At 39.8% G+C, this 15,245-nt stretch overlaps 1 protein-coding gene across 1 annotated transcript; it reads right to left on the reverse strand.

Moving 5' to 3' along the window:
* Nucleotides 1-63: 63 nt before the first annotated feature.
* LOC139948851 (inositol hexakisphosphate kinase 3-like) lies at nucleotides 64-13,225 on the reverse strand. The gene is made up of 6 exons (XM_071947198.1): nucleotides 13,092-13,225; nucleotides 11,182-11,424; nucleotides 10,083-10,272; nucleotides 9,455-9,594; nucleotides 8,123-8,298; nucleotides 64-6,602 (listed from the first exon to the last, which is right to left on the reverse strand). The coding sequence occupies exons 2-6, from the start codon at nucleotides 11,351-11,353 to the stop codon at nucleotides 6,165-6,167; spliced, it is 1,116 nt and encodes a 371-aa protein (XP_071803299.1). The 5' UTR covers nucleotides 11,354-11,424; nucleotides 13,092-13,225; the 3' UTR covers nucleotides 64-6,164.
* Between the last annotated feature and the right edge of the window lie 2,020 nt (nucleotides 13,226-15,245).

Genomic DNA, 15,245 nt, shown 5'->3' on the forward strand with positions numbered 1-15,245 from the left:
TTTATTAGTGATATCTCAGAATATCTTTATTATTATCAAATATGTTTCATCTAAAGAAAAAGATCAGTGCATAATTCCAAGAAAAATATATATCCAATTTCATTATGTACTACTATAAAAATCATTCATAATTTCTAAGTACATTTTCAGACAAGTATCAAATACAGGCACAGGATACTTTACAGTTGAGTTTCCAGTTTGCTAACCATCAAACATTACTATACTAGTACTTAATACACTTGAGTACTACTTGAGCAGTACTCGAGAAGTACTAGAGTACACTTGAGAAGTACTTAAGTTCACTCGAGTAGTACTTGTGAAGTCTCAAGAAATTATCGAGTACACTTGAGAAGTACTCCACACCACTCGAGTAGCAGCCTGTCGAGTAGTACCAGAGTCGTACTTGAGAAGTCCCAAGAAGTACTCAAATACACTCGAGAAGTATTACAGTACACTCAAGTAGTACTCGAGTAGTACTCAAGCAGTACTTGAGAAGTACTCAAGTACAGTCAAAAAGTACTCCAGTACACTCGAGTAGTGCTCGAGTAGTACTCGAGAAGTACTCAAGAAGTACTCGAGTACAGTCGAGAAGTACTGAAGTACTCCAGTACTGGAGTAGTACTTGAGTACACTTGAGAAGTAATCCAGTACAGTACTCACTACTGTACCCGAGACTCTTGAGTACTACTTGACTGTAGTGTACACATAACTACTACAGTTTATACTCGAGTAGTACTCGAGTAGTGTGCTCGAGTACCTACTACGAGTACTACATCACTGGTTTTTTCATCCCGATGTGTTCGATTTCATTGGATGCGTTCTAGATTTTATTTCTACCTTCTTGGAAACTCCTGTAGAAAATTACAGCAATAAATATACAGTAACTGAAGTTGTACTATTCTTTAAAGCTAGTGCAGCAGCTCACTTAAAACGGCTGTGGTGTCCTCATGATCAAGGCCAGAGGCTGTATGGATTTCTTCATTTCTCCAAGTTAAAGGACATGTGCATACGCATTCTCCAGAGGTATGACAAGCAAGACAGAGGGAGTAAATGGGTGAGTGAGAGTTCATCATACAGCCAAAGGCCTGCTTTGATCATGATGACACAGCCCCTTTAAGGAAAATAATAACAAATACTACACATTTGTGTCCATGTAAACAAATCTGCGACAGTTTCAGCTCGTTTTATTGTACACATATCCGTGCATGCAAGCAGCGAATATTATTGTACTAAAAATAACTGTGTCCACCACAAAGTGGATTATCTGCCATCATGCCTCCCATACCTGGCTGGGCCCAATTTCATTACTCTGTGTTACAAGACAGTATTCACTTTACACAGCTTGCACAGAAATTTGACGCTTGTACAGGAAGCAGGGAATTGCAGTAAGCAGAGCCATGAAATTGGGCCCTGTTTAAGAAATAATTACTTTGAACAAACAGAATAACTAGCTCTACTTACAGCACATGTGCATCACTTGCCTTGAGAAAATATTGAGTTGCTGTCCAGTCTCCTTCCTCTTAATAAAATGAAATATTTTGTATATAAGTTATATATTTAGTAAATAGTAAATTAAAAATAAACAAGATACATAAATAAACATGTTTGATATCAACGCATACAAGCCAAAAAGTCACAGTTTAATTTCAAAGAGCTGCTAAAGCAGTAAAATTTGCCTACAAATATTTCCGCTAAGCATATTCTAAGCAGGATACCGGTCATAGATTGTAGAGAAGGAGTGCCATTTTGGCTAGAAATCACATTCTTGTAAGCATAATTTTGCTGTGCTTAACTACTTTTGAGCAATAAGAAGCCCTATGAATTGGGCCCAGTTATAGAGCTGCTTAAGCAGAAAATATTGCTGAACAATTTCATGCTTAAAAGGAAAAGCAGGATACCAGGGTGCATGTGACATGGTACTTTGGCTGGTAACCTTATTTTCTGGTAAGCATAACTTTGTTGCGCACTACTTTTGTGCTTACGCAGCTTTAAGAAATTGGGCACAGGGTTCAATCACACTAGAGCTAACTGCAAATCAATCTTAATTGCTAAGCAGAGTGTGATGTCACAATTCAAATCAGTGTGGTAAATAATATCACGTCAGCTCATCTTAAATGAACCTAAGCGCTTTGTGAAATGGACATCAGGGTCAAATTTCATAGAGCTGTTTTAAAAGCACATTTTTATAGTTAGCTAAAAAAAAGCACAACAAAATCATGCTTGTACCAGAGTAAGTTTACCAGCCACACTACCATGACACATGTACAATTTGAGACTGGCATCCTGCTCATTTCTGCTAAGCAGACAGCTGCTAAAGCAACATTTTCTGCTTAAGCATGAAATTGGGCCCAGGACTCAGATTAGATATCTGTCACAATTTTGGTAGCTCCAACTTGACTTGAGTCACACCTGTATAGCTCTATGGCCGCACCGGCAAATGACACAGATTTGTCATACACAGCACACACGAAAGTGCTGTCATGCCAGTATTAAAGGAACACGTTGCCTTGGATCGGACGAGTTGGTCTATGAAAAGCGTTTGAAACCATTTGTCATGAAATGCATATGGTTAGAAAGACGTTTTAAATGATCCACACAAGTATCACTCAAAATTGCACGGTTTTCATTTTACGTCGCGAACTAACACGGTCGGCCATTTATGGGAGTCAAATTTTTGACCCCCATAAATGGCCGACCGTGTTTGTCAACGAGGTAAAACGAAAACCACGCAATTTCAAGGCACATTTGTGTAGATCATTGTACTCTACTTTTACAACATCTTTCTAACCATACCGATTTTATAACAAACGGTTACATAGCGCTTTTCAAAGACCAACTAGACCGATCCAAGGCAACGTGTTCCTTTAAAAAGATTATAAGTCAACTTGAATTGGATGTCAATGGCCTGATACAAAACTGGCCAAAGAGAATGGTCTTAGAATTATAAACTTAAAGGAAAAATATAACTAAAACCCAACAAACACACAAGAGATCATGAAAAACAATTTCAAGAATGAAAAATAAAGAAATCAAATATTTTTAAATAGGTGAAAATTATGCATTTCTGGCAACAAAATGTGTAAAATTCAAAGACAAATTACAAACAGGGATGTGTATAAGGCACTGAAAACGTTTGGTAAAGACTAGTATTCTCACCTGCTGTATCCCAACATGTGCATAAAATAACAAATCTAAGCAAATTCTGGCTCAATTAGTCATCGGAGTTGCAAGAAAAAAGGAAAGAAAACAACCTTGTTGCACAAAGTTTGTTACAAGATACCCGAGAGAGGCTTCAGGCTTGAAGTTTTTCTACTATTCAAATATTGAAGTGAGAAATTACTTCGTCTCAAAAACTATGCTTCTTCAATTCAGAGGGAATAGTTTTTTACCAATGTTTAATACTCAATTACTATCAACAGCTCTCCATTGCTTGTTACCAAGTAAGTTTTTATGCTATGATTGTAGTTATTACCAAACGTGTCCAGTGGCAGGCCAGATACTTCACAGAGGCAACGAAGGCGATTGCCTCCGTGTCCCCTGGTCAATGCCTTGGTGCCCTTTACCAAGAAGAAAATGCCTTGGTGCCCTTGCCCTTTCAAAACCGAAGCATACAGCCCTGCAGTGGCATTAATTTAATGTTTAAAATCTCAGTAAATTTCAGATCACACAAAGGGGCACGACCGTTACTAGTGATTAATTTTCCAGAAAATTTGAACACAGGCTCATGTTGGTGCATTGTCATTGGTGCAACCATGCTAGTTAGCATGATCATTAAAATTTTGAAGATTTCCGTATTCTGTCAATCCATCACTTCAACTTCTTGTTCACTCACTTTAACCGAAAGGAATACATGTATCTCATTCTAAGAATAAGGAAATGTTTCCTGTCAAGATATACAAACAAAGTTTTGTTAACTTGTAACGATTCTGTTGAATGTTGTATAAGCTATGCAAAAATTCAATACTGTGAAACACTATCGCTGTCTGCTCAATGAATCCAACAACGGAATACAAAAATATAGAGTACACCATATTTACATTTTGAGCTTCTGTATAAATACTACAGTAAAAATCCTTGAATAACATACTCGAGACTGTTGGTTTTTTTGCTAAATAACTCGTTCATTATACATACCTAAAAATATTCCGTGTAATATCAGTCCAAATGAGCTCAAAACCATGGAGAATTCGCACACGGTCACACGGTCACAGTACACGACAGCATGAATAATTGATGTTTGGTTCCCTCTACGGCACAATGCGGAGTCTCGCTCTCATCTCCGTTTCTTTGAAAGGAACCATACTATTATTTTTCCCCTTGGCAGTTTTGGGCTATTTTCAGCACTTTTTTATCGTCTGCTTTTTCCCGCCTTTTTGTGAGCATTAGTGACAACGTACACTAGAACTTCCAAATGGACGGATACTGTTTATGTGTTTGTTTTTTAACAATGAGGAGGAAAATGACAGACGGTACCAAATGATTTTGGGAACAAAATGAAGCCACAGGTTTCACGGCGTTCTGGAACGCTTTCAAAAGCTGGTGGGGTAATCAACTGGAATGGCTCGGGCTGCTCGAAGCGTTCTTGTGGGGGAACACTTTACTTTATCTTCGGGAACACTTGGTTTGTGTTCAATTTGAAAGAGTCCATAGATATCCGTTGTCGGTTTCCTTTCAATGTACACGTAGCTGGCCAGGCGTCATTAAACTGGACATCACAACCGAAACAGCGCCCTCACTGGAGTTCAATGAATGCCTGCCATTGGCTGAGAGTTGTTTTGTGTGCCACACAACAGGCGAGGGCGCACTTTTACATTGTTTGACATCAAAGAGATCTATTATCCAATGACCTTATTTTAATTTGACCAATTAGAGTCCGTTTGGAGTGGTCGTCATGTGTTCATTTAATGCATAATTTTTAGGCAAAATACATTAAACGAATAATTATCATAAATATCATAGAGATATATTTTTCACTGTGTTACTAAAGAAAATTATCACTAAAAAAAAGAAACAAAACAAAACCCGCAAGACAGCCTTTTATAAATATAACCATATCCTTGAGAAATGTCTTGTTTAAAATAAAATCCAGATGGAAATCAACAAAGTTGATACAAAAACCAGTAGTAATACTAAGAAAATATCAAATAATGTATGCAAAATATGAAAGTGTTACGCAGAATTGTTGTATAGTAAAATAAAAAGAATTACAGTGCCTATGCTACAATAGAAAAAGTGTATTGCTTCCCTACGGTAACATGTCTTAAACCACGAAGGTAAACGTGTTGGAATTCATGGAAATACCAAACCGCAATTTGTAGTGGAAAAATTGCAATATTTTGAACATTGAAGGCGAAATTTTGAAGGCGAAAAAAGACATTTCTACATACCAAAAGACTACAACAGTGTTTTTCCCAATTCACCAGCTAGTGTAGCAGGCTGATATGTGCGAAACAGAACCTATACACGCAGCTTCTGGCCAATATACAAAATATCTATTTTATTTATCATTTCTGATAAAAAAACAGCATGGCAGGGGAGCATTGGTAATAGGAGAGCACCGATGGTACCATCATAGTAAGAACAGGGCCAAATTTCATGGCTCTGGTTACCGCCAAATTCTGCACTTACGATCACGATTCCCTGCTTACGAGCAAGCGCCAAACGTCTGCGCTAGCCTTGTAAGCATAGAATGTAAGCCTTGTAAGCATAGAATGCCTAACGCGGAGTATGCATGCACAGAAGCAAAAATTCACCGCTAACCCAAGAAATATGTTTGCCGTAAGCACAGAATTCCCTGCTTCTGTAAGCGCCGACTCTGTGCTTAAGGTAAGCAGAGCCATGAAATTTGGCCCTGATTCTTTAGCTTGTGTTATTGTGGGAAGGATTATTTCAAAGTACCTTCCAGAATAAACCCACATGATCTATAATACACTCATTCAGCAAATATGGTGTATCCAGGCCAGCAACAGATTTCACGAAACGCTAGGATTAATCCTATCTCGAGTTCGGACGAGTAGTCGTTCTATTACCGTGACACTAACGAATATACTGTTAAAAAGTCAACAAACTGCCTTTAAAATAACCTACAATAAAAACTAGTATTATAAGCCCGTACATACATAAACCTGAAAATAAAAGCAACTGAAACAGTGTCACATTTCTTCTTAACTTGAGCTATTTGCACCTTCGATATTGCCCATGATTCTCACAAGATTCTGCAGTCCATAAACACATCCTCTGTTGCATTCTTGATCGCTGTCGAAACTCTCGGAATCCTGCTCTGTGTTGCCGAAATCAATAATGCGCAAATCGACTGCCGCCGCTGATACGTCTCTAGTGCAGCCTTTAGGGGAAGGTTCTACAGTCTGGTCCCCTTCATAGATCAACAGCAGAGAGCTACTGAGGAAGGTGTGGGTCTTGACTGTTGAGATGACTTGTATGAGAGTGTTCAATTTCTCAACAAATGAGGGGATTAACTCAGTCCTCACCCGTTCGTTGTCGCAGAGGTAATCTGAAAGTGCCCTCTGCAATCCGTCTTTTGAAAGGCGACGACCGTCGTATTTGTTGCGGCACTTGTAGATGCCTCTGTTTGGTTGATAAACCTGATTCAGAACAAAATACAAAATATGTGAACCAGTGACCTATATAATTTAATCAAGTTCCTAGATCAGGTCAGAGTTGAAGTCATGAGTTATCTGGGCCCAATGTAATAGAGCTGCTAAAGCACAAATATTTTGTCTTGATAAAAACAAAATTACCAACCAAATTTCAAAGTGTTTTTTCAGGATTAAGCAAACAGATGAACACCAGTAACAAGCGATATGCAACTGATGGAAATTTGGTTGGTAATCCTTTTTCATGAAGATATTTCATGCTAAGCAAATTTTTGTGCTTAGCAGCTCTATGAAATTGGGCCCTGGTCCGAGTCTGAGACACAGCACGATTCATGAGTTCATGGGTGAAAATTATTACGAAAATTATTTTTACTAACTACAACATTAGCTAAAGGGGGGCTGGTCTACATCACTGTTCGTTAGGCAGGCACCAATATGAAACTTTAAACTTTTCTTCTTTTTCTTCATTTTGAGTGCAGCCTTCATGATTGAAGATTTACTCACTGCAAATACTCCAGGGCGAAACCCCTTCTCTTCATGATAAGATCACCGAATTCAAACTCTGATGTTTCTGATCAGCAGAGTGTGGGTTCGAATCCCCAGCCGTGACACTTGTGTCCTTAAGCAAGATACTTAACCATTGGTCCCATGTGTTGTGTAAAGCATGTAAAAGAACCAAGTGCACTTATTGAAAAGAGAAGGGGTTCGCCCTGGTCTTCCTGGCTGTGGCTGCTGTATGCGCCGTAGCACCCTGTAAACCTAAAGGTGCTTAAGAATTGAGTCTCAGAATTCATCAATGCAATAACCTATCTTTCTGAAAGTTTGTATATACTCAGCGCCTTAAGTACCTTGTACCCAAACTTTGTTGATCAGAAACACCACACCAGAGCTTAAGTTAGGTGGTCTTAATTGCTCAACACAACACGCCACTAGTATTAAAGGAACACATTGCCTTGGATCGGTCGAGTTGGTCTTTGAAAAGTGTTTGTAACCGTTTGTTATAAAATGCATATGGTTGGAAAGATGTTTTCAAAGCAGAACACAATGATCCACACACATTTGCCTCGAAATTACGTGGTTTTCCCTTTACTTTGCAAACTAGTACGGTCTGCCATTTATGGGAGTCAAAAATGTGACTCCCATAAATGGCCGACCGTGTTTGTCGACGAGATAAAAGGAAAACCACGCAGTTTCGAGTGATACTTGTGTGGATCATTATATTCTACTTTTAAAATATCTTTCTAATCATATGCATTTTACAACAAACGGTTACAAACGCTTTTCAAAGACCAACTCGACCGATCCAAGGCAACGTGTTCCTTTAACACATCACACAACACTTTACACTGTGAACATTTCATCAAATTAGATGGTCATGTCATGAAGAAAAAAACAAAGAATGGTGAGTGTCAATTCTGCTGTGGTCTCCCTATTTGGACAATATTACTTTCTTCAACGGCTCAGTTTGATTTGACAATCTGCAGTGATAGCATTGGATAATTTCTTACTTGCATTCCACATATTCTGAGACCTAGCGTGGCTGTGGTCGTTGCAGCATCGCGGTCAATGTGAAGCTTGCGCTTGGCTTCTGAGTGGTCCTTGTGGTACGTCCTCGTGCCAAGTTTAACGTCCAGTATGCATGGGGATTGGAACTGCCACGTCAGATTCTCAAGAAGAATAAACTCTGAAGTTGGGGGGTGAAGATTTAATAATTAAAGTACGGTCAATATGACTGCATAAAAAGAAAAATTCAAGGGCTGTCAGAAGTGATGTAGTTGGTGGCTGGTGGCAAAGGGCAGGTACATTACCAGCCGCTTGGCCAGCCACAAGACCGGTTTTCCTATTATATAATACTCCAGGGCCCAATTTCATAGAGCTGCTAAGCACAACAATTTGCTTAGCATGAAATTTCGACATTGATAAAAACAGGATTACCAACCAAATTTCCACGTGATTGTCAGGATAAGCAAACAACAGCTGAATACCAGTGACAAGCAATATGCAACAAATAGAAATTTGGTTGGTAAGCCTGTTTTTATCAAGGAAGAAATTTCATGCTAAGCAAGTTTGTGTGCTCTATGAAATTGGGCCCAGGTCTCCAAATAACCCAGGGGACCAACAGCAACTGCTGTGGTGCCCTGTTCAAGGTTCCGGTACAAACTTACTTACATTTTCCTCATAGCGGTGCCCCTGACCAGAGGAAAATTAATGTGCCCCTTCAAGAGCGAAGTCCAAAGCCCTGCCCCTTGCATTGAATCGTGCTCAGCACTTTTGCTTACAGAGCTAGAAATGAGTGGGGTACCAGGTGGCAACAGTATAAATTTAATGGAATGTTGGCTGGTAACCTGTTGCTGCTAAGCAGGACTTGTCTGTGCTTAGCATGATTTTGTGGTTACAGTCTTTATGAAATCAAGCCCTGGTCTTAAACTGCTCGAGCTACGTCTTAATCAGCTGTTACCAGGAAAACATGGTCATGTGACAACCTTTCAACCAATAGGACTGCCTAAAGTCTTTGAGGCATTTATGAATTCATGTAAAAACTTGGGGTGTCATGGCCGACCGAGTGGTTGAGGGCGTTGGACTTAAGTTCTGTAATTTACAGAATGTGGGTTCGAATCCTGGCATGCTCAGTCAGGCCACTTGTATCCTTGAGCAAGGCACTACTTGATCACAATTGCTTCTCTCGATCAGGAGTGCAAATGAGTACTGGTGAAAGCCGGGGAGTAACCTGTGACGGACTGGCATCTGGGGAAATAGAAATATCCTCTGTATTTTAATGCCAAGGAAACCATATTGGCTCGGCACAGACTTTACTTTTACAAAATAAAAGAATGCAATACCATGAAGTTTGCCAGTTCCATTGTCCCTGTGCATCCTGTCTAACTGTCGCTGATAGAGATGGTGTCCCCAAGGGTTTATTTGAGTCATCTTACTCCCGGAATGGTCCGCAAATACTACCTCTGAGTCGACTCCTTCCAATCTAAACCCATTAAAGCAAAATACATTAATTATTTATTAAATGCAAGCAGACCCCCTGGGCAAAAAGTGGAGTTTACTACTGGACTAGTCGCGGCTCAAACACTAAACGGGACAAATTTCTCATACATGAGATTTATGGCTGCAAATGTTTATAGCAGGCGATATATAGTAAAAATCATGCTAAAAGGATTGTTGGAAGTGATGTCTGATTGTGCTGCCTAAGTAAATTGTGTTGTCATGAATAATCTTGGGTGACATAATTGGTTCACCAAACAGGTAGTGGCAACTATTTTGTAGTACTCGTGATGTTTTGTAGTAGTCGTGGCGGCACAATTAACCTAGTAGTTTAAAAAATTTAGTCGCAACTGGACTAAGCAATCAATGGTCGCGACTACGACATAAGTCGCACTAGTCACCTAGGCTTTAACGCAGGTAAGATTTTCGACAAGTAAAGAACTATGTCACAATGCATGAAGTTTTGTTTTATACCTTTGGGGATGTTTCCACTTCGGCGATCGATGAACCTTTGGATTACATGTAGAAGACCCCCGACCCTCATTTTCAACACTCGGGTTTGGGAGAGAACCTGTAGGCTGGCGGTGCATTCTACAAGTACGTGGGTAAGCTCTTAAGCTCATTGACCCGTCGTCCTCCTCTTGTATAGAGACATGTACAACCCCTAAAATAAAATACATCAAAATAGTATGCCTAAAAAATCGCTCCACTGTAAAGGGCAGGGCAATTTTCCATTTTGTATCAAACTAGGGGTCGATTTCACAAAAAGTTACTTAGGACTAGTCCTAGGAAATATAAACGTATGGCTAGTCCTAAGTTAGGACAAGCAACTTGTCCTAACTAGAGATAAGACTAGTCCTAACTCTTTGTGAAATCGACCCCCGGTATTTTATTTATTGGTCCTTCCAAAGGCTCACATACATAGTACACATTGTCTAGGCTTTAATAGACATAACATGTCAGGCAATATAATCACAATTTTTATAATTTTTCCCCCTCAAATGTCAAATGTAAAGTACAAGGCATTTTACCGTTTTGTTAAGGGCACCTCTTTAAGGGATATGTACTGTACATTTCTAGGGGCATCAAGGCAAGTACCTCCATGCCTATACATGTAGATGTAGATTAGTATCAAACCAGGAATTTCATTTATAGTTTTTCCCAGTTGCAAAACTCACAGCAAGTTGAACCTCAATGCAGGCAGGCCCAGAATTACATTGCACACGCAGGCCACGGAGACCAAAGCCTATGTTGCCCCTGGAGGCGATTTCACAAAGAGTTAGGAAATAGGAATAGTCCTTGGAGATATAAAAAACATGGTTCTTCCTAATTTAGGACGGGTAACTCGAGATAAGACTAGTCTTAACTCTTTGTGAAGTCTACCCCAAGTCTGGCCTTGGTGCTCCTTCAAAAGTTTCCTTATTAAGATTTACCAATGGAAGTGCGATTGCAAAATTAAAACTTCTTGCCGTTTCAAAGATGAAATTCTAGTGCCTGCATTTATGACCTAGAATGGACCTTTCCAAAAGAGGGTGTCAGTTTCCATGGTGTATCGTTTCTATAACAGAATTACCTTTAAACCCTGGGGTGAATTTGGCCAACTCCGGTGAAAGCGTTTTGTAAAACTGAAGCTCAGCTGGTTGAACAGGCTTGCAGACAGTTGCGTCGTCATATTTCATCATGGCTGTATGACCCCCGACCTGATGGACAAAGGGCACCAGGGTCACACAATCATTGTTCGCCATCTGCACCTCCTATGTCAAGGTGCATCCTTGATGGAAATAGTTGATAGTCTCGGAGTTCTTGGGTCCTCTGTCTGCACAAACAAATACAGGTTCAGGTTAGATAAAATGTACACACATGCACTTGAAGGGTGCGTTTGATTAGCTTCCATGGGTCGACTCCGGTCTGCCCCCGGTATGTTCAAATAGCTTTGACGGCATTCCAGGGGCTCACCCGGGTCAGCCCAAGTGCCCTGCTTGTGGAACAGGTCACTTGGGGATGACATCACCACCTGAGGGCGACTTATCAGTCAATTTAGCAAATTAACATATTAAAATTGCCTTTTGGCACTGGTACAAAAAATATCTTACTAGGTCTGGGATCAGCATTCATACTAACTTTCTATTTCTTTTGTTATGTATGCCTCTTTAAGCCCGATTTATACTTCCGGCGAATGCGAATGCAATGTGAATGTGACGTGGATTTGACGTCACAACTATGTTTTTGCTGCGATATTTGCATAAGAGAGTTTCAGAGCATAAACTCAACTGCTGCTAATTATTTGTTGCGAATTTTGACGTCAACATTCGCATCGCAATTCACATTCGTAGGAAGTATGAACCTGGCTAAAGTGAACTTAATCGCTGTGTACTAACACACAAGCCTGATAAAGAAATCTGTTCTCTATTTTGGTCAAACTTACTCTAGCCAGTCTCCAGTGAGTACAGTTTTTTTACAGGTATAGTTTTTATGCACTACATACATCCATAAATTAATCATTATTATTCATGACCATTCATGCCATTGGATTGGATTAAAGGCAGTGGACACTATTGGTAAGTCAAAGACTAGCCTTCACAGTTGGTGTATCTCAACATATGCATAAAATAACAAACCTGTGAAAATTTGAGCTCAATTGGTCATCGAACTTGCGAGATAATAATGAAAGAAAAAACACCCTTGTCACACCGAAGTTGTGTGCGTTTAGATGGTTGATTTCGAGACCTCAAGTTCTAAATCTGAGGACGAGGTCTCGAAATCAAATTCGTGGAAAATTACTTCTCTCTCGAAAACTATATGGCACTTCAGAGGGTGCCGTTTCTCACAATGTTTTATACCATCAACCTCTCCCCTTTACTCATCACCAAGAGAGGTTTTATTCTAATAATTATTTTGAGAATTACCAATAGTGTCCACTGCCTTAAGTTTAAGACAACATACCCATGGCGTTTTCCACCAGCATTTATTTGTATCATTGTTGCTTCTTTTTATATGCAAACCAATTTCACATTGTCCTCAAAAGTTCCCAGATCAGATTGTTCAGGAGATTGCCAGCCATCTCAAGACGAAGACAAAGTGACCGATCTCTGACCCCTCCCCACCCAGCCCCGCCCCTCCCATCCCGCTGTATGGAAAATGTTATTGTTTTTACGACCAATAAAATACTAGCCTACTGACTGTGTGATGGCAATGACTAGGCAGATCATAAATAAGGTCTTTATTTGGGCCTAGACAATTCATATGTGAACCGTTGATTCACTGATTTTATATGCTTATTGTCTACAAAATATTTGTGCACTGCCACTGTTTTGTCCAAGATTTTTTTTAGAAAACTTCACAATCCCATTCATTGTTCTTTTTGTAAATAAAACGACGGTTTTTTATAAAAAATAATTGAATTTAGGCTACTTTTATATTATTTTTCCATTTCGTAACAGCTTTTGGTTGATTGTTAAATCCTTGTAAATACTTCGTACTTACTAGTAATTGTTGATATTGTCCGATGTTGGGATCCCGATGTTGGTCCCTGCTGTAGTTTGGAAAAAATAAAAGTAGCTAGCCACACGACGACAATAGTTTTTTTCAGCAACGTGTATCATATGTTTTTATATTGCAGTGCACTCCTTCGCCGTGCGTGAGCCCCGCCCATAGCTTAAAGCCTGCCCTCAACGTTAATCGATCTAGAGCACTGAGGCCCTTTTCGAAACCACGGCTTTGGCTTTTGGCGGCTCATGCTAGCTTGGCCTGGTGGTTGTTTTGCCAAATTGCTCGTGCTTTGTGTACATGATCAGGGCTTCAGAGGAGGTAATGGAGCCGAAGCCAATTGCGAAGTCGTAGATTCGAAAAGGGCCTAAGACTTGGGACCATACTTGCAACCCCTATTCAGGACAACTGGATTTAAATACCTATAATTATGGAAGGCACTAAATACTAAACTCCACAGCGGTTCGGATCGGGGAATACCCAAGCGAGAATGACCTTATGACGTCATTTTGCATATGCTTGCATCTTTTAAACATGAAAATATTAACAACCAGGTCCCAGTGGTTAGTCCACTCTTATGTAACAACTCCCCAAACCTGCTGCTACAAATGTACTTGAATAAAGAGGTCTGAAGCAGTGCTTGCATCTTTTAAACATGAAAATATAAACAACCAGGTCCCAGTGGTTAGTCCACTCTTATGTGACAACTCCCCAAACCTGCTGCTACAAATGTACTTAAATAAAGAGGTCTGAAGCAGTACTTGCATCTTTTAGACATGGAATCATTAACAACCAGGTCCTAGTGGTTAGTCCACTCTTATGTAACAACTCCCCAAACCTGCTGCGTGGGGGATCGTCGCGAACCGTGCCGGAATGTTCCGAGAGCACACAAAAAGTTCCGAACCGCTGTAGAGGTTTGTTTTTAGTGCCTTCCTATAATTATCCTAGACCAAGTAACTGGGGCGCTCAGTACTCCTTTTTTCGAATTATGACATTATCGGTCGTACCTATCCACTAAAAGTAAGGGTTACCGATGTCAAAATTCGAAAAAAAGGAGTACAGCGCCCCAGTTACTGGGTCTAGTGGTTCCCCCACCCCCTACCCCACCATATATGGGGTCCCCCCATACAACCATAAAGTGAACTGTTAAGAACCATAGGGTAGTGGCCTCTTTTAAATCATTCTCCTGCAGCCTATGTTAACTTTCCATCATAGGGACATATCGGAGGTCATTGGTTCGAATCCTGCTCTAGTCAATTTTTTTTAATCCAATATTCATAAATACCTCAGACAGTTTTGCTATTCCTATCAGTGGAGAGAGTGTCACGTGGGTGTGTATAAACCTTTGTTTATGAGGAGTAAAAAGTGTTAACACATGGGCATGACACGCGAGCTTGCACCTGTTCTTATAAGACAGTTTCTTCTTTCCTATTGGTCGAGAGCAACGGCTGAAACAGTTGTGCCACATCACGCGATACGCGAGATGCGCACAGCATTCCCTCATAAGGAGTTGTTTACCGGAGGGTGGCGGCGGGCTCTACCATTTCATAGCTGGAGGGGTGTTGTGTTGAAAGAAATCGTTGAACAATTATATTTTTGCATTTATTTTTACTTTTTGACCAAAAAGTGTTGTTTTTTTGACCGAAAAGGTATTTATGAATGGGAATCAAAGTGTGTTGAATCGGTTTTCAACTAGTGGTTTAAACCCGCCGAGGCCTGGTTCTTGATAATTTACCTCGACTACGTCTCGGTAAAATTACTTTTTTTTCTACTTTTTGGATATGTTGTTTAAGAGGGTTTCAGGAGACACTTGCAAAAAACATTTCTGTTGCAATTTTGTCTAGGTCAAGCCATATTTTGGCTTAGATTGACCATGGAGGTTATTCCTCCATGGATTGACTAGACTATAACTGCTTGGCCATCAAAGGCTGTGATTATGAGTAAAATTCGCTTGTGGGAAGGGACTTGGCTCGAAATATTGGTTTAAAGACACTGGACACTATTGGTAATTGTCAAAGAACAGTCTTCTCACTTGGTGTGTCTCAACATATGCATAAAATAACAAACCTGTGAAAATTTGAGCTCATTTGGTCTTTGAATAAAAAAAAAAACTATAGATTTATGACAATAACTCCTTTTTAAAATCTACAA

This window comes from Asterias amurensis, chromosome 16 (assembly GCF_032118995.1).
Source record: "Asterias amurensis chromosome 16, ASM3211899v1".
NCBI classification, from domain to species: domain Eukaryota; kingdom Metazoa; phylum Echinodermata; class Asteroidea; order Forcipulatida; family Asteriidae; genus Asterias; species Asterias amurensis.